Here is an 18,794-nt window from a genome sequence, read left to right as displayed (position 1 = left end):
TCTTGATGACATCATACATGTAGAAGATGCATCTACATAAGGAGTGCGCACGAGAAAAAACTTATCGAGGAAGTGATGGATACATCTCTAATAACACGTCACGGTGATAATGTTATCAAAACTTTGTAGGATGACGAGTTAAGTAACAAACTTTATTTAATTGACATGTTAATGGTACGGTAAGAAATGAGTTTGTTTGTAGTAAGATGTTGGAAATTGCTTTTATAGGATTAATGAAAGTTAAAGTTGGCATTCCACATGAATAATTTGAGGTTGTGGTGCAAAATTCCAATTTCTTAGCCCTCTATATTACTAATTATGAAACGATGGACAAAATGTTATTGTTTGTGTTTCTACATATATGACATAAAAATAACAATAACTTCTATTTGTCGTTGGCAATATGATAATCACATTAGATGATGTGTTTGCACTATTCACATCCATGTAACGAGATAATTTTGCACATACATCAATCTATATGTGATGACAATAACATCAATCATGTGCATTCAAAACATAATTGTTGCATCTTATGGAATGTACAATATTTGCCCATAATAATTATTTATTACTTTTACGGTTTTTTTCTAATGATTATTATTGTAATTATTGTAGAATATACGTAGATAGATTTTAACCATAGTTTAGAGGATGATTAAAGGTGGTTATGTGTTGGAAGAAAATCCTATATGGAAAATAACTCACACTGTATTTAGCTCGTAGAATAATGGGGGAGAAATCAATCTACACCCAAAGGCACACGTTACACATATAAATCATTTTTTAAATACTTATATCTTTTACATTTTCCACAACCTAACAAATATACGTGTATAATCATTGTTGGTCATTTGTAATAAAATTGAAAAAATACATGAACTTATTAACTCAGGACTACTATTTATTCTCCATGAAAGTGTGAGTCTTAATTAGATAATTTCTTAATAAGTAATTCCTTTTTGCATCTTATAACTACCTTATAACTACTCGCTACACTTTATAATTGTTTCTTGCACTTGTTCATATATTCATTTTATAGTTGAACAACAACATATCAAAATATTTTCATTTTTTTGAAAATACTATAATGAATATAAGAAAAACTTTCATTGCATATCATGTATTCATTATTCAAAAAATGTTTATAAAGAAAGAGTTTGTAATAAACTATAACATACACAATCTCAGTATTTAACTATTCCAAAATTTCAAGATGAAAATTCACATACTACAATTTATCACCACGAAATTATTTTTCGTACAAGTTTAAAAGCCTATTTTAGAATATTTTTTTCTTAAAGTACAAAAGTTCATGATATTAATTTGAAAAATTATATACGAGTCAAATTTGTGCTGGTAAAATAAATGTTTGTGTTTGTTTTATTATGTAATTTCATCCTCATATAGTACTAATTCAATTATTAATGTTCCGTTGGCACAGCATAAAAGAAACAAAGGGAGAAGAGGAGAAAATAAAGAGATAAAAAATAGAAAAAAATGAGTTTTTCTATTGTTAAAAAAACGAGTAGAAAGAGGTATTATTTTGTATACGAGAAACTTAATTGAACATTTTATTAATGATGGAACTAAATTGAAAAATAAATAAATAATAAAACTAAAAAAAGTAACTCAACTAAAATTTAAATGAAAGAACTTGGGATAGGAACCTAAGAACTCGTGAATAACTTCCGACCCAGTAAAGAACGAGAAGTAAAAGATTGGAGGCGACAAAATGTTTAAAATACAACAGAAATACACAATACAGTCAATTAAACAACAATTTCCAATTTCCAATTGAAAATAGGAAAATAAAAAATACATAAAAAAGTTAAGGATAGTAGTAAACCTTTTTACAGAAATATGAAAAATATTAAAAATATCCGGTTTATGAAAAATAGAGAAGAAATTAGAAGAAAAAAAAGAAGAAAATTAGTTAAAAAATAGTACAATAGTATTTAAAAAAAATATTTTCACCAAACATACAATTTTATTTTATTTTCCCTTTTTAGTATCCTCTCGACCAAATCAACTATACATTAGTTTATTTCCATTTTAAACCTCCTCATGCAAGAAAAATATTTACTTTGTTTTATTTATTTTAACAATTTAGAAACAATTGTTCGTGCAAGAAACCATGGTTTGAAAATTAAGTTTGGAAAAACTCACCTAAACTTATTTTCGCCCAACTTAGGTTTGCCTAACTTAGGTTGGTTAAACGAAGAAAAAGAGAAGACCGTGTCACCACCGACACTACACTGTGTTACAACTCTCTGTGACTGTGACGGGTTAATAGTTATATTTTAAAATTAAAATAATATAATGTTTTAAAAGACATGCAAACATATAATTTATATTAATTTATTTACTTTTTAAAATTAATTTAAGTTTTAAAGCGAACGAAAAGGGTGTGTTGTGTTGGTGTTGGTGCAACATAAAATGGAATCAAATAAAAAAAAATGATAATCCTTCTGATCCGATATAAATCTCCGTTTGACGTGTCTGATTAGTCAACCCCCCACAGAAACACCTCACCAACCGCAACAGGACTCAAACAAAACAAACGCATGAAGTAAGGGCGCGCCACGAGCCACTGTCTCTATCGTAGTCGTAGCCACCGTTTCTTTGTTCTTTTCCGTTAACCAGACAGGCACCTTTGGGTCCCGCATCTGAAAGCCCCTCGCAACGGAACCCAAAAAAACAAAAAGAAAAAACCATCACAACCCAATTCATTTATTTATATCATAAAAGAAAAACCCACTTTCTGGACTCACTCACTGGAAAAACGCCATTTTCGCTCCAAATCACGTTTCTCCGATTTGACTCCGCTATGACGAGCTTGACTCGGAGCTCACTGTCTCAACCCGGAGCTATATCGTCGATTAAATTTCCGGGTTTCGATCCACCTTCGCTTCCGGTTACCGACGGTTCTTGCTCCTAGATCTGAGCTGTTTGGGCAATCAACGGTGACGGTCATGTCAATCGGTAATCGCCTGTTCGGCGTTCTTCCTTCGTTTAATTTATGTTTTCTGTTAGTTTGTTCCATGAACGAGTAGTATGCATTGCAAAACGCGAGGTATTGGAATCGGAGTTTTGTTTGAGTTGTTTTTTTGTTCAAGTAACTAACAAACCTAATGGAGTTACAATTTGGAGTTTCGCGTGTGCTATCATTTACTCTTGAGAACTGCTGCTCAATCAGTAAGTGGTGTTGTGCATTCAGCTGGAAATTGCGGCATGTAGATCGATAAGTTGTTTGGATCTGTGGTGAATGGACTTAGAGCTTGCTCTGGAGTTGATCCAGTGAAATTTGTTGACGTGGTGTAGAATGTTGATCAAGGGTTGCAATCCTTGATGTTGCGGGAAATTGCAGATAAATGCTACCGAAATCTTTAAAACCTTGGTATTGATGTTGCACTATGATCGCCCTTGCATATTTTCGCCCAGTGATGACGAATATCACTTATTGAGACTAGCTGAAGTTTTGTTCATTTTGTAATCTGTGTGTACTAACAATCTTTTGATTATTATTTTTGGATGAAGGGGAAAGGAGGCTAAGTTTTTTGAGTCTTAAAACTAAAGTAGTTATAATTTTTTTGTTAAGATGAGTAGAAAGGATGAACAGAAAAATTACACGCCGATATCACATTTCACTTTGTTCCTTTCATTTTGAAAAAAGTATTTGAATAATAAAATATAAATTCATTGAAACTGTAGTTCTCTCTCTGAGAATTTAATCCTCCGTCCAAGCTCAAAGGCTACTTGAAGGAACAAATTGCTAAACCTGGTCAGGTTATTTTTGTAAGAGCAGGATAAAAACCTGTTCAAACTTCGAAACCCAATCATGATGTTAAATGAAAAATACCTACTATGCATATTTGCTTATTGTCACTGATTTTTCTTGAGAAACAATCATAATTCAGTTTAGGTTATTTTTCAAAAGTGATTTTCTTTTTTTTTTGCATTTTAGCGTTAGTTAAGTACCCTTGATAGTTGATTTTGGCCTTTTACTAATAATGCAGGTTTAAAAATGTTTCAAGGCTTGCTGCTGAAATGGATGCTTATATTATCTTGCCTGGCATTTATGATTGTGGTTGGTGAAAATGATAAAACAATGGAGCTCCCTTCTTTATATGATTCTAGATCACCTTTGGCCTTTGCTGTTGTTCATGGTCTACATCTACCAGCAAGTCTCCATTTGTCTAAGCATGAGCTTTCTCAAGCTGCACCAATTGAAGCACTGTCACCAGTCATTCCTCCTTCGTATGGTCCCTTCTCAAGTAATGGCCAATCCCCTACAAGTTCACATTTATCCATACCATTCAGAAAGAAGAGTGAAATGAAACCTCCAATTTCTGGCTTTAAATATATTGCTCCTGTGCATTCTACTGCAGCTGCAGGCCCTTCTGTTTCAACTCAGCCACCATTGTCTCCTTATGCTTCCAGTATGTCATCACTTTTGCTTCTCATAGATAGATAGCCTTTTTTTTCTTTTTTTATTTTTAATAGCTTTCTTTTAAATGTTTTTGTTTCATTTTTTCAAAGGGAGCCTACCTTAAAATATCTTGCATGCCCTTTTATAGCAAAATAATTTTGAATATAAACATTACGTTATATTTCATGGTTTCTCTGAACTTTGGAACCTTGAAACTGATAATGACATGGTTGCTAATTTTTATTCTGCCAGATTGTTGTAAACAAGACATGGTGCTGAAAAGAGCCAGTAAGAGTTGCCACTGTGCATATCCCATAAAGCTAGACCTTTTTCTTTCGAATGTCTCTCAAAATCCTAGTTGGAATGATTTTCTTAATGAATTAGCTGTCCAGCTTGGGTTGCGAAATACTCAGATTGAACTGATAAACTTTTATGTACTCGGTGTATCAACATTAAATATATCAATGAATATTACTCCACATAAAGGCATCAGTTTCTCTGCCAGTGAAGTTTCTAAAATAAACTCTTCGCTTTCAATGCATAAGGTTAAACTAGACCCTCGATTAGTGGGTGGATACCAACTTCTCAATATAACTTGGTTTGAACCACCAGCGCCTTCACAAGGTAATTGAGCATTTGTATTTAAATATGTCATTGATAATGAATGGTACTTTTGGTGTTCTTGATCATTGGAAGTGACCGATAGATTACTATTGTATACATAACCTGGTGGATTGTCTATATTTGTCTTTAGTACGGATAACAAATGGGAGAAGCATATAGATCTATTGCTACAGCTTTGCCTTTATTCATACCTATATTTTATTTTTATTTCACTATTTTTTCCTAAGTGATAAGGAGAATAGAAAGTTATGTTTATGCTAAAGAGGTATTTTTTTCACTCATGGCATTTGCTAGCCTTTTAGGTATTCCTCATATTTTGTATTTTATCAGTGAATAACAGACAATGTTGATGCTTATGATAGTTTTTTGCTGCTTTGTTGATTGTGAAATGCATATATAGAAGGTAGAGCTTTACTTATGCTGAAAGGGGCTAGTCTTTACTCTTGACATCTGATGAGTGTTATATCTACGAAATTCTTCGTAGATTTTATATTCTTACAGTATACAACAGACAATGCTGATGCTTATAATTTTTTTTTGCTGCTTTGTTGATCGTGAATGTTACTAAAGATTTACTGGTAACCACTATTTTTTGCATTTTATCAATCTATATTTGTTGATTTACATACGTAGTTTGAATTTGATGTTTACATAGATTTCAAATCCTTGGTCTTTATCTAATTGAATGCCATATACGTTTTTCTACTGTCATTAGACTAAGGGAATAGAGAAACATGTCCCCTTTGTACAGTAACATATCTTTCTCTGTTTCAGCTCCTACGTTAGCTGCATCACCTGTGAAAACACCTTTGTATCATTCACCCACCGCTACATCATCATCATCCAGTTCTTCAGGAAGGCATTCAAATCTGTTTATTATTCTTGGAATTGCTATTGGCATAATCTTTATTGGTATCATATCTGTACTTATATTCTGTTTATGTACATTCCTGCCAAAAGCAAACGCACCTCCAGTAGAAACTGGTAAATATCTACAGTTTTAGCTCTGTTTCTATGACATATTTTCGATTCCATTTAAAGGCAGAATCATTTTAGTCATCCATATTTTGCATAATTCGGAATATCAACCAGTCTCAATAGTACGCTACATACAATTACAATATTCCTTTCAATATTTCGTATGAAGATGATACTGTAATATGTGTAATATAACATTCATAAATTTAATATATCAGTTTGACAAATGACCTACTGGTTCAACTATCTACCAACATACCCCGTACCTTTACTGAATTAGTGACCAATTCGGTCACTAAATTTATGAATGTTATACTACACAATATTATACACAATTAGCTCTGTTTTTATGACATATTTTGGATTCCATTTAAAGGCAGAGTCATTTTAGTTATCCATATTTTGCATAATTTGGAATATCCGTGTCAATAGTACACAACATACAAATTACAAGTATCCCTTTCAATATTTCATATTAAAATTATGAGTATAATTTATTATAATATGTGTAGTATAACATTCATAAATTTAATATGTATCAGTTTGACAAATGACCTACTTGTTCAACTATCAACTAATGACCCCGTAACTTGACAAAATTAATGACCAATTCGGTTTTGATAACACCAATCTCACAGTTTGAAGTCTGTTTGATGCAACACAGTGTAGACATCTATTGTTCTTTCATTTATTTTATGTAGTTGAGATTTTTTTTAGGATTTCATGTAGGATGTTGTTACTCTTTAAAAATAAGGTAGAATGTAAGATAATATGTTTGAGAGGCTCCAAATGTGTTATTTATGAAGAAAGGACATGCTGTTGATGACGTGACGTAAGCAGAAATTTGTGATGGCCCTTATGTATAGGATTGGCATTAATAGTGGTAGTAATAAATGCAGATATATTTTAAAATTTGTTTCCATTTGTTCCTGCTACTAATGTTTTCTCTCTTTCAGAAAAGCCAAGGACAGAGAGTACAGTTTCAGCTGTGGGTTCTCTTCCTCACCCAAGTAGTACTCGATTTATTGCTTATGAAGAGCTTAAAGAAGCAACAAACAACTTTGAAACAGCGAGCGTACTTGGAGAAGGAGGGTTTGGTAGAGTTTTTCAAGGTGTCTTGAATGATGGTACTCCTGTTGCAATTAAGAGGCTTACAAATGGAGGGCAACAGGGTGACAAAGAGTTTTTGGTGGAAGTTGAGATGCTTAGCCGGTTGCATCATCGTAACCTTGTAAAACTAGTGGGATACTTCAGTAATCGTGACTCGTCACAAAATTTACTTTGCTATGAGCTTGTTCCTAATGGAAGTTTGGAGGCTTGGCTTCATGGTAATGTAATTTTTCAAATCACTGGTTCAGCTTTTAGCATTGAATGTTACATGCTTTCTTTGTTCTATTGTTGACTTATTTTATTTGCTTTAGTTTTTTCTAATCATCTTTATTGCCTTGAACTGAAACTGACCTTCATTGTTCCCATCAGGTCCCTTGGGAATTAATTGTCCTTTGGATTGGGACACCAGAATGAAAATTGCCCTTGATGCTGCAAGGGGACTTTCATACCTGCACGAAGACTCACAGCCCTGTGTAATACATAGAGACTTCAAGGCATCCAACATATTGCTGGAGAACAACTTTCATGCTAAGGTTGCAGATTTTGGTCTTGCTAAGCAAGCACCTGAAGGCAGATCCAACTATTTGTCTACTCGAGTCATGGGGACATTTGGGTTAGTTAGCCTTGATATTTCTCTTTTAGACTTTTTATTTCTGTATAAATTAATTTTTTTAAGGTTAAATGAAACTTTTTTTGTGCAGGTACGTTGCTCCTGAATATGCCATGACTGGACACCTACTTGTTAAAAGTGATGTTTATAGCTATGGCGTTGTCTTACTGGAACTGCTTACTGGTAGGAAGCCTGTGGATATGTCACAGCCATCTGGGCAAGAGAACCTTGTTACTTGGGTTAGTTCCGTACCTTTTCAATCACTTTTTTTATGTGAAGTTAAATCATCTTCTCATGTTTTCTATGTTTATACTAGGAAATATTGAGAATTTAATTTGTTAAATCTATACTCTGAAACTTTTACATTGGGGTGGTTGGTAAAGTTCATTTTTCCTTTCAGGCTAGGCCAATCCTTCGAGATAAGGACAGGTTGGAAGAGATTGTTGATCCAAGCCTCGGGGGAAAGTATCCTAAGGAAGATTTTGTACGTGTTTGCACTATTGCTGCAGCCTGTGTTGCTCCCGAAGCAAACCAGCGACCCACAATGGGTGAAGTGGTGCAGTCACTTAAAATGGTGCAGCGCATCACAGAATACCATGATTCTGTGTTGGCCTCATCCAATACTCGAGCCAACCTGAGACAGTCCTCTAGCACTTTTGAATTTGATGGAGCATCTTCTGTATTCTCTTCGGGTCCTTACTCTGGTCTAAGTGCCTTTGAAAACGACAACATTTCTAGGACTGTGGTTTTCTCTGAAGATCTTTGTGAAGGACGATGAATACTGAGAAAAGTCCAAAATGTTCAGTTTCCAATTTTTTTCAGCACTTCAAGCTTTCAATCAAAAGTTCGTCATGATTTGGAGCACTTTCAATCCTACAGCTGGGTTGAACCATGGAATTTTCCAGGATTTAAGCATTGTGTTGGTAACATGATTGTAGTAACCATTATTCTAATTAGCAGATGAGTTAGATAATAGCTTGTATAAATAGAACAAAATTTGCCAAAAGGCTCAGTTTTATTTATCTTTTGACTTGAAAACATGAATACTTGTATTCTTCAATTTGTTACAGATGATTTATTGCAGACAGGATTCTATGTGGCTGTTTACTATTTTACCCCAAGATAAGCTGTTTCTACACGCTGATTAGGCTTTGGAAAAAAGTTTGTTTGACGCTGATTCAGTTTTTGAATAAAGTTTATTTGGCACTTGCATAGGAAAAATAATTATTCTATAACTGTTTTTTAAATTAAATATTATATTATAATAAAATAATAATTTATTTAAGAGTTAAATGATTAAGGTATCATTTCTCTTTCCGCAATTGTTTGCAAGATTGACATTATTTAAAATTTCCCTTCTAAGTGAAGTTTGTTTATTTTTTTTTTCAAAATATGGAAAATGTATTGGTACTGGTGAAGTTATTAGGCTTTTGTTAACGACTCTCATGACATTCAACTTTTCTTCTGGATTTATAACTACCAACAATATTATTATTTTAATGATTTTTTATATTATTTAATTACTTTTTCTTATATATATATATATATATATTTTTTTTTTGTTAAAACTATCAAAGATCGAGAGTTATATATAGCTCTTGGGTGTCAACATATATATTTTTTCTTGAAAAATGTTTCTTTGATACTCTTTAAAAAAAATAACATTCACCCCATTTTAATAATATAATAATGTATATTAAAAATTTAAATTAAAAAATAAAATAAATATTATTATTTAGAGATGTCAAGTGAGTGGTTTTTATTTGATAGGTGTGAAAATATCATAACATTTTTTTTCTTTTTTGCTAAATGTCTGACTGAAACTGGGTTTTGTTTTCTTTTTTGGATTTGGGGTAACTCATTTTTGTGGAGATATATAAAAGGTTTGTAAAACGTAAAACACATGTTAAGCGTAAATTACATTTTGTTAAAAATAAGAGTGACATACTTACATTTAAATAAATTATTATTTTATTATAATATAATATTTTATTAAAAAAACAGTTGTAGAGTTGTCATTTTTTTATTATTAGAATGTGAAAACTTTATCCTAAAAATATTATATAGGCCAGAAATTGAAAGTACACACGTACTGGTTTGTGGTATGCAAAATAACTGGTGTAAAATAGAAACTATAGTAAATAATGATTAAGTTTGTAACTATTTCTAATTCTTTCTAATTCTTGTCTATAATTCATGTCCTTTACCAGTAAGCCAAGAAGCCTTGATTTACAAAGTTAAATATTTTTTTTTTGTTAAATACTCTTTCATATTACTTATCAAGATTATAAGATGATCACAACATGAAAAAAAAAAAACACTAACAAAAAAGTAAGTAAACTAATATAATCATGTGAGGTAATTTAGTGTAAAAAAAAAGTATACTTGAATAACAGTGTAAATTATACCTTTTTTTTTTATATTGATAGTGCACTTTGATTAAAATGTAATAATTTATCTAATATTTATTATAGTTTTTCTTTTATATTTTTGCTTACAACGCAAAATCATTATCTTAAAATATAATATAACAAGATTCAGGCCCATCTTAATTTTAAAGTGTAGGGAGACATGAAAACTAACAGTGGACAATTTGAAAGTTTGATCTCAATTTTCACTGTGCACAGTAAATTATTTTTTGCAAATTCTCTCTATTTCAAGCAATATCAGTGGAGACATGAGAGATTGAAAGGGTAAGGTTGGGAACATAACAAAGATTGAAAAAAAGAAAAAAAGATTAACTTTTGGCTCTGTTGCCAAGTCAATAACATGGACCTTTTCTGTTACCTAATCCTCCACGAATTGAAGTAACAAAAACGTTAGCAACAGAAAAATAACGTGCGGCTAATATGGAGCATCCAACGAGAACCACAACCAAACCCTATTTTGAGCATTCACTCAACTATAAAACCCCACCCTTTCCCTCTCAGTTAGAAGCAAGGTCACCCATTGTCTCTGCTTTCATAATAAACCATTCTTTTCCAATTAAAGAAGACCAGAGACAATGGGTTCCGAACAAAACCTTCTCTTCGCCGTCGTGTTCCTTTCTTCCCTTTTACTATCCACCCATGCCATCACCGATGCGCCGTCTCCCTCCCCATCCTCCTCCCAAATCTTCTCCACAGAGACCAACATCCTCACCATAAAATCCAACACAGTCAACACCCTCTTCAAACCCAGCTCCGAGATCCTAGACTTCTGCAAAGACACAGAGAACCCTACTCTCTGCTCTGAAACCATTGCCCCATTCATGCAAGACATGTTCGACCCCATTAAGGCCCTCGAGATCGAAATGGAAGCCACGCTCAACCAAAGCATGAAGGTCTCTAACATCATCTCCGAGGCCCTCACAAACCCCAACACCGACCGAAGGGCACGTGGCGCTCTCGACATATGCAAGTCTCAGTACAAGAGCATTGCACAAACTGTGAAAGATGCCGTGGAATTGTTGAACCAACAGAACGTGGTTGATGCTTATTACAAGTTCAGCTCCGTTATATCTGACCAATCAACTTGCGAAGACGCGTTTGTGGAATCTCGCGGAGTTACCATTCCCTTCGCTGATGACTCTCTCGGTGTCTTTCAGCTCGGTGGCAATTGCTTGGCCATCATGGATTCTATGGTTAACAATCGTAACCGTTATTTCTTGGTTTGATTCTTACGTGGGAGGAGGAGAACCGTGCATGCATGCATGCCTGCACTTATGATATTTATATTAACTACTTGTGTTTATCATCGTTTAGTTAGGTTGTCTTGTGGTCACTGTTGTGATCGTGGGAGAACAAAACAGTTCAAGAGGGCTCAAGGGTTTTGAAATTTTTGTTAAGGGATGAAAAACGATGATGGACTAATAGGGTTAAATTCATTTGAGTAGGTATGATTGTATCAGGAGCTGCTGCAATTCTGCAGTTATTTTGAATGAAAGAGGACACGTCTTTTAATTTATGCATGGCTTCTTAATTCTTACTATTTGCTTATTAATTTAAGTTTAAAAGGAATGTATTTGGATTTTATTGCAATTAAAACAAATGATAAAAAAGAAAGAGACAAAAATTTAAAGAGATTAAATAAGAAAAATAAAATAACCGTAAGAGATAAAGATAGAAATATCTAAAATAAACAAAAAGATAACAAGATAGATATAAACAAATAAAATTAATTTTATTTTTAAGATTAAGAGACGAAGATGAAGTAAAGATAAAGAAATAAAAATAAAGAGATAAAACTCCACAAATTTTATGTGAAGTGAAATTTTATTTATTATAGTGGGGAAGTGAGTGATCTCTTCGGTATATAATTACAAAAAATCATCTAAATATGCAAATTATATTATTAACAAACTTGATTATTTAAATTCTAATTAATTTTTCAAGTAATTAAACTTAAGTTACTTTATTTTAATTCCAATTTTGTATAAATATATTCAAATAATCAACTTTATATATCAAGATTCAATATGTTTAATTAAAATTATTTTTTTTAGCATTAACTACAATTAAGTCTTTTCTTCAACTTTTAGATTTAAAACTAAAACAACATGAAATATTTTAAGAGTTTTGTTTTTATTACATCGAACCTTAACCATAAGAAAACTTAGTTATTTATGACTATTATAAAAAAACAAATTTAATATACAAATATTGATCCGTTTTTTAGTCATTATTTGAGAGATTTGATTTTTTACCCCAAACATTAATTAATCTATATTTTATTTATAACAAAAAACTTTATTAAGGGGGTGAACTTTAAGTTGACATCTCTCATCTAAGAAAAGCTTTACTTAAACAAAGTGATTAAATATTTATCATGTGATTCCTTAACTTAATTCAACTTACATATATATCTTCAAATCAACTATTCTCTTTTTCTTATACTCGAATAAACACCAAATTTAACATGTGGGACTTTTTTTTTTATCTAGTTTTAATTAACTAAACTGAAACATTCTAAAACATATAGAAATATTATAATTGTTAAAATATTAAAATAATTCCCTAAAATGTCATATATATTAGACAATTAAGTATACGACATTCGTTTAATAATACTTGTTATAATAACAATATTATTACACTATAACAAAATTATTAAATAATAATTAAATTTTAAATAAAAAAATAATTAATCACTAAATTAGTTAGTATTTTAAAGACTAATAATAACTAAATTTTAAATAAAAAAATAATTAATCACTAAATTAGTTAGTATTTTAAAGACTAAAAAAAAAAATCTAAAGTGATTTATATTATTAATTAAAATTTATAAATAATTTCTTAATTTAAATTAACATGGTTTTGAACTACTAATATTTTAAATTTTAAATTAATTTCTAAAGATCAATAGAGACTAATTTAAAATATAAAATAGTAAGTAATTAAAATTTTGGTAATTAATAATTAAATATTAATTTAAAAACTATATTTATAAATTTTATTAATAATAAAAATAATTTTAAATACAAATAACTTCTTTAGTTTATAAAATTATCTCTAATTTAATTAAATAATAATTAATTATTTTAATTTTTAAAATAGTTTTTATTGAATAATTTTGTTGTAGTGTTAATTAGATTAAGGCTTTTTCAGAAATTGTACTACTAGTGGTTTATTTGATTGACCTTTCACTGAGATTAATGCTTTTTGAGAAATTGTACTACTAGTAGTCATATGATAGTGGCGAAGAATTTTTCAATGTAACATTTTTATTATTATTATTATCTCTAAGTATTCGTTCTTATTTGTAGTTAACAGAACCAATTGATGCATACAACAAAACATATATAGTGATTATATTTTACGCTCTAGTAATTACTCATGAAAATATTTAAAAAACTATCTGAAAATTCTTTAAAATTTAAAACTATATTCTAAATTATACTTAAAATATCGTTTTAATATGTATATATTAAAATTATTTATACCTTTTATTTTATCTACTTTGTGTCAAAAACCAATGCTATGTATTTTCAAATTTACTTTAGAATTTATTAAGAAAATTGTTTGTAATTATGAATTGTCTTAACTACCATTCCAAAATTAACTTGGATGACTAATTAAACAAACCTGTACACATAACATCTCTAAAATGTGTCGATATGTATATAAATGTAAGTTATTTTTACTTATTAATACAATTTAAAATAAATAAAAAGATTAGATTGAAAAAGGTGTGATTAAAATAATTAAGTATTAAGTAATATGAAATAGAGTTACTGAGTTGTAGAAAGAGAAATGGGTATGGTATTGAGAAGAAGATAGATTTGTTTTGAGGCACGCGCATTTTGGAGTAGTAGGGATCTTCGAATTCCAAATATGGCTCCTTCAGAAGAATCAGTAGTAGCAGGTGACCCTCTATGTGTTACTCTTTCTATTATAACAATAACAATTACAAAAACTCATTAAGCTTTTCTTCATCTTCTTCTTTCTCCTTCTTTCCCAAACGCGCGCCGCACCACCCAAATACCCTAACTCTCATACCTTCATTCCACCAACACCCAAATTCCTCAACGTCACACACCGAACGCCGCGGAACGGAACGCAACCCCGTTCTCCAACAAACCTTTTTTCGCCTCTCAACTCTCTCCCATGCCCAAGTGTTTGCGCTAACTACAGCGTCGCAAATATTTCGCGCCATCGTTGAGGTTTTCACCCAATTCGCCCCTGTTTCTTCTCGATTTCACTGAATCCCTGTCTCCAGTGTGTTTATTTTGCCTTAATTACGTGCTTAGGTTTCCAATTTTTGTTCTTTGTATGCTTCGTATCCGTCAATTTTATCTGTGAATGTTGTGCACGACTTCCCACTGCCCCTAATTTGTTAGTCTGTTGGAAACGGTGTTAAAGGTACACAATCTTAATTAAAATTCGACTTTTGAGTTTATTTCACTGTTTTCGTGTTTGTTATATTCGTGGGTAGTGGGAAAAAGGTTGCGGTTAGGTTAAATTGGAAATAATGTGGTTTGGTTTTTGAGGATGATCAATGCGATTGTTGATGGTTTTTTTGTGACTCAGTTGCTGCGGAAGTGGTTTTGGTTTGTGAGGGTTTTCCCTCGGGAGTGGTAGGAAGTGAAACAGGCGGAACCTCTGCTGTTGTCTAATAAAAGAGTTTTAATGGAAGATTTGGGAGGTACCCGGTTTGATGGCCTCAGTAATGCTGTGAGGAGGAAGAGGAGTCAGACTTCACGCAGGCCGCGACCTGATTCCCAGCCTGTTTCTGATGGTCAAGAACTGTCTCCCTTGTCCTCAACGCCGTCAGAGGATGCTGGCAAGATCTCTAGTGATGAGAATGTTGGCTACGATGCAAATTCCAAGAGAAAGGAGTTCAATCTCAATCATTGTGTCTCTCAAACTTCATCGGCTACAGGAGCTGAAGACGACAAATCCCATAAAAAGAGTAAAAAGGACGGTGGGTTCCAAGCATTTTATAATAATGAACCTGGACGAAGTGGTTTGCATAATAAACGCTGTAGTGAAGGTGTTCTTGCTCCGGCAAATTGGAGAGGTTCCAGCAAAGCTAAGGATAGCTTGGATTTAGAGTCCAGAAATGCAGATTTGTATGGTGGAAGGAATCCTGAGAGTGTGAATTTGGCACAGTTTGGTGGCCCTCAAGATGGATTGGGAAATGAGAACCGGGTTAAAAAGGTTAAACTCAAGGTTGGCGGGGTGACACATACTATTCAAGCTAATTCAGCAGCCAATAGTGCTTCAGGAAGTGGATCAACAATGAAGAGCTCTCGCTCATCGGATGCATCCAGACCACGCCAAAAACAACAGGTATTTATATTCTGGACGTAACTGTAGCTTTTATCAGAAGTTATTGTGTCATCTTACACTTGAACATTTGTAGCTTGTAATTTGATAGGGATATAAAACCATTTTAATGCTTCCATCTAAAAGCTTAGAAGTTAGGAGAATCGGTCCTCGACTCTTTATCTGAGCCTCTAGGTAACTAGTTACGAATTTGATCTTTGTTCTAATACTTCTTGAATTAAATTTCAATTAAAGATAAAATGGACGTATACCTTGTCAATGTGTCGGGCCAAAAGAGTTTTTTCCTGAAGGAGAGCGCTAGATATAGAATCATTTAAATGCTTCCACCCAAAAGCTTAGTTTTTCCTAGATACCCTGCATGGGATTTGGTTTGAAGATATTTGCCTTTTTTATAATGAATTATTAATAGGTGAGAAGTCTCTATAAAGTGTTATTTCACTATATTATTGAGGCATATCTTATCTGACCTGTCTAGGAGTGGGAAGTTAGACAGTAATGGCTTATTAGATATTGCTTTTATGGAAGAATGGATGTGTTTTTATTTCTTATATATAATTATAATATTTTCTCATTTCTTTTATAGAATCTGCTTTTATTTCTCTCATCAATCGGTTTTATTACAGAGTAATTCAGATGATAATAATTCTCCTTCTGACAAGAGGAGTGGTCTACAAGGTGTTCCTTGGAAGGATTTCTCAAGAGGTGGTTTTGGTCTTGGGAAAGAGGAATCATTGATGGGGAAGATTTCTGGAAAGAACTCATCTAGTAAGCTGGGAGACAAGTCTGAACCAGTTCGGAAGAGTAAGCGAGTACCAAAGAGACGAGTACTTGATGGGGAATTTGGTGACGATGATGAGGATGATGAGATTCGGTACTTGGAAAAACTGAAAACATCAAAAGTTTCGGCAGTCTATAGAGATGAAGAAGAATTAAGCAAAAAACATCGAAAGCTCTCTAATATGGAAAATGCTGCCTCAACAAGGTCAGGTAAAGACAGTAAGAAAAAGTCTAGATCTGATAGAGTGTATGAGGACACCGATTATGAAGATGAAGAGGAGTCAGGGTCTGAAGGTGAGCTTGAGGATAAGAAAAAGAAAAAACAGAGGAAGGAGTCTGTTGATGTATTGATGGACGGTAACAAGAGGGAAATTACTCTTACAACTCGTCAACGGGCCCTTCAATCAAGCAAAGACGCCTCTGCATCGAGTGCTAGTTTAATTGAGTTTCCCAATGGATTACCACCTGCCCCTCCTAGAAGTGAGCATTTATCTGTACTGTACTTTTTAATCAATTTCATACTCAATTGTTAACCACGTTGCTTAACTACAGAGCAAAAGGAGAAGCTTTCAGAGGTAGACCAGCAAGTGAAGAAAGCTGAGGCTGCACAGAGGCGTAGAATGCAAGTTGAGAAGGCTGCCAGGGAATCTGAGGTTATTTTTTGTTCTCTCCAAATTACAGTTTTCCCCTCTCACTATGTTCGATTTTACACTAAAAGGCTTATCCATTTGAATTCATTTTGTAGGCTGAGGCTATCAGAAAAATACTTGGTCAAGATTCTAGTAGAAAAAAACGAGAAGAGAAAATAAAGAAGCGCCAGGAAGAAATGGCACAGGTATTTCAATTTTCTACAGACTTTCAATTTTTTTGTTACTTTCAGTTTTTATTAAATTATTCTTTGCAGGAAAAAGCAGCAAATGCAAGAATGCATGCGTCAAATACCATCAAATACACAATGGGCCCAACTGGAACAATAGTGACTTTTCCTGAGGAAATGGGGTTCCCTAGCTTATTTAACTCTAAACCTGTCAGGTATTAGCCAATGCGAATTTGAAGTATTGGATCTGTTAGGCCATCTTCCTGATAAGTTGTTCAGATGTGTTTGTCAAATGAAATGAATGAAAATTGATTTTAAAATACTGTTATCAAAGGGAAAACATTCGTGCATCTATCGAGCTTTGCTTAATGCGGCTTTGTCATACTGTCTTCCTGAAACTCTTTAAAAATGCTCGGCAAATAAAATTGGGGGGTAAATTGATATTAAAAATTTGTGCTGTTTATCAATAAAGAAATCTGAGCAAGTACATTTGGCTTTAGCTGTTTCCCCATTACAGCAAATGCTGGTCAGATATTTGAAACTAGGGCTGTTTGTTTGCTAAACACATCAAGACTTTTCTTTTCTGCTAATTCTATCACTGTATGTATTGTTTCAGTTATCCTCCACCTCGCGAGAAGTGTGCTGGACCATCTTGTTCCAATCCTTACAAGTATCGGGATTCAAAATCAAAACTTCCTCTTTGCAGTCTCCAATGCTACAAGTCTGTCCAGGAGAAGGTGGTGGCTGAAACTACCTGTTGATGTTGTGAATGACCTCTAACACTTCCTTCTGCCAGTTACCTGGCACCATCGATGTTTTTTTATCTTTCACAGAGGCTTTGCTTTTGGCTAAGCAACTGTGCGTTGAGAGCGTTTGTAGAGAGAGAGAGCTCATATTGTGGTTTATGCATTTGCTTTATTATACTTTATTTTTAATGCTGATATATGAGGCTTTAAGCAATGGTATCCAGTTAATTGGGAATGGATACATGTATAGCATGGACACACCTTTCCTGTTTATTACCCTGACTTCTTTTAGTAGCAATACTAGATGAGTCATTTTTCCCAGTAAATTCCCATTGGGAAAATTAAAAGAACATAATATCACTTTCCATGTGTGCATGATCACTCCTTTTAAAACATGTTTGGTTAAAAAGATAAAGAAATGAGTAAAACAAGGTGATAAATAGTATACATAGTGGTTTCATTATTTTTTTTTCTTTTTTATTTACCAGACATTTATATTAATTCTATCTTTCACTTCATCCATCACACTACATTAATTCTATTCCCCTTGTATTTCTGCTTTTCATCCTCTTCTGTGGTGACCAAACAAACTCAATCTATCCTTTATCTTCACCCATTATACTATATTAACATTTTTCATCCTCACCTATTTGATTAAAAAAGCTCAGACTCCTGATTGAGTGCTCTTATCATATTGTACATTACTCATTTTCTCAATCATATTCCTTTAAAATTTTGATCGTGTAACAGTTTTGTAAGATGATATTATCTTACTAATACAGATTCACAGTCGTACAAGTTTTTTGCGCCCTATTGCTCTTTTGTGACTGTTTCTTCATGTACTTTTATGTTTTTTTGTCACCCATGAAAATTTTTATCTTTTTCGTGTTACTCTCATGGATTACATAATTTAAAAATTCATATCAAATTTGAA

General features: G+C 32.7%; 3 protein-coding genes across 5 annotated transcripts; all 3 read left to right on the top strand.

Annotated features, from left to right (window-relative positions):
• The first annotated feature begins 2,464 nt into the window (after window positions 1-2,464).
• LOC137814796 (probable serine/threonine-protein kinase PBL25) lies at window positions 2,465-8,849 on the top strand. Of its 2 annotated transcripts, XM_068617706.1 has the most exons (9): window positions 2,465-2,985; window positions 4,020-4,277; window positions 4,392-4,442; window positions 4,685-5,056; window positions 5,831-6,040; window positions 6,991-7,362; window positions 7,514-7,757; window positions 7,846-7,993; window positions 8,155-8,849. In XM_068617706.1, the coding sequence occupies exons 1-9, from the start codon at window positions 2,976-2,978 to the stop codon at window positions 8,530-8,532; spliced, it is 2,043 nt and encodes a 680-aa protein (XP_068473807.1). In that variant the 5' UTR covers window positions 2,465-2,975; the 3' UTR covers window positions 8,533-8,849. The 2 variants fall into 2 exon arrangements, with proteins under 2 accessions (XP_068473807.1, XP_068473806.1); XM_068617705.1 differs by having other exon boundaries at window positions 4,020-4,442.
• Window positions 8,850-10,693: 1,844 nt separating this feature from the next.
• LOC137816242 (probable pectinesterase/pectinesterase inhibitor 61) lies at window positions 10,694-11,699 on the top strand. Its single transcript, XM_068619318.1, has one exon. The coding sequence runs from the start codon at window positions 10,759-10,761 to the stop codon at window positions 11,407-11,409; it is 651 nt and encodes a 216-aa protein (XP_068475419.1). The 5' UTR covers window positions 10,694-10,758; the 3' UTR covers window positions 11,410-11,699.
• A 2,265-nt stretch (window positions 11,700-13,964) lies between these two features.
• LOC137814795 (uncharacterized) lies at window positions 13,965-18,136 on the top strand. 2 transcript variants are annotated; one of them, XM_068617702.1, is made up of 7 exons: window positions 13,965-14,394; window positions 14,762-15,523; window positions 16,144-16,777; window positions 16,850-16,950; window positions 17,043-17,132; window positions 17,202-17,329; window positions 17,731-18,136. In XM_068617702.1, exons 2-7 carry the CDS (start codon window positions 14,861-14,863, stop codon window positions 17,873-17,875), a joined length of 1,761 nt encoding a protein of 586 aa, XP_068473803.1. In that variant the 5' UTR covers window positions 13,965-14,394; window positions 14,762-14,860; the 3' UTR covers window positions 17,876-18,136. The 2 variants fall into 2 exon arrangements, with proteins under 2 accessions (XP_068473803.1, XP_068473805.1); XM_068617704.1 differs by having other exon boundaries at window positions 13,968-14,096.
• The last annotated feature ends 658 nt before the right edge of the window (window positions 18,137-18,794 follow it).

Source organism: Phaseolus vulgaris, chromosome 1 (assembly GCF_000499845.2).
Source record: "Phaseolus vulgaris cultivar G19833 chromosome 1, P. vulgaris v2.0, whole genome shotgun sequence".
In the NCBI taxonomy this organism is placed as follows: Eukaryota; Viridiplantae; Streptophyta; class Magnoliopsida; order Fabales; family Fabaceae; genus Phaseolus; species Phaseolus vulgaris.
This window is presented reverse-complemented; position numbering and strand designations above follow the sequence as displayed.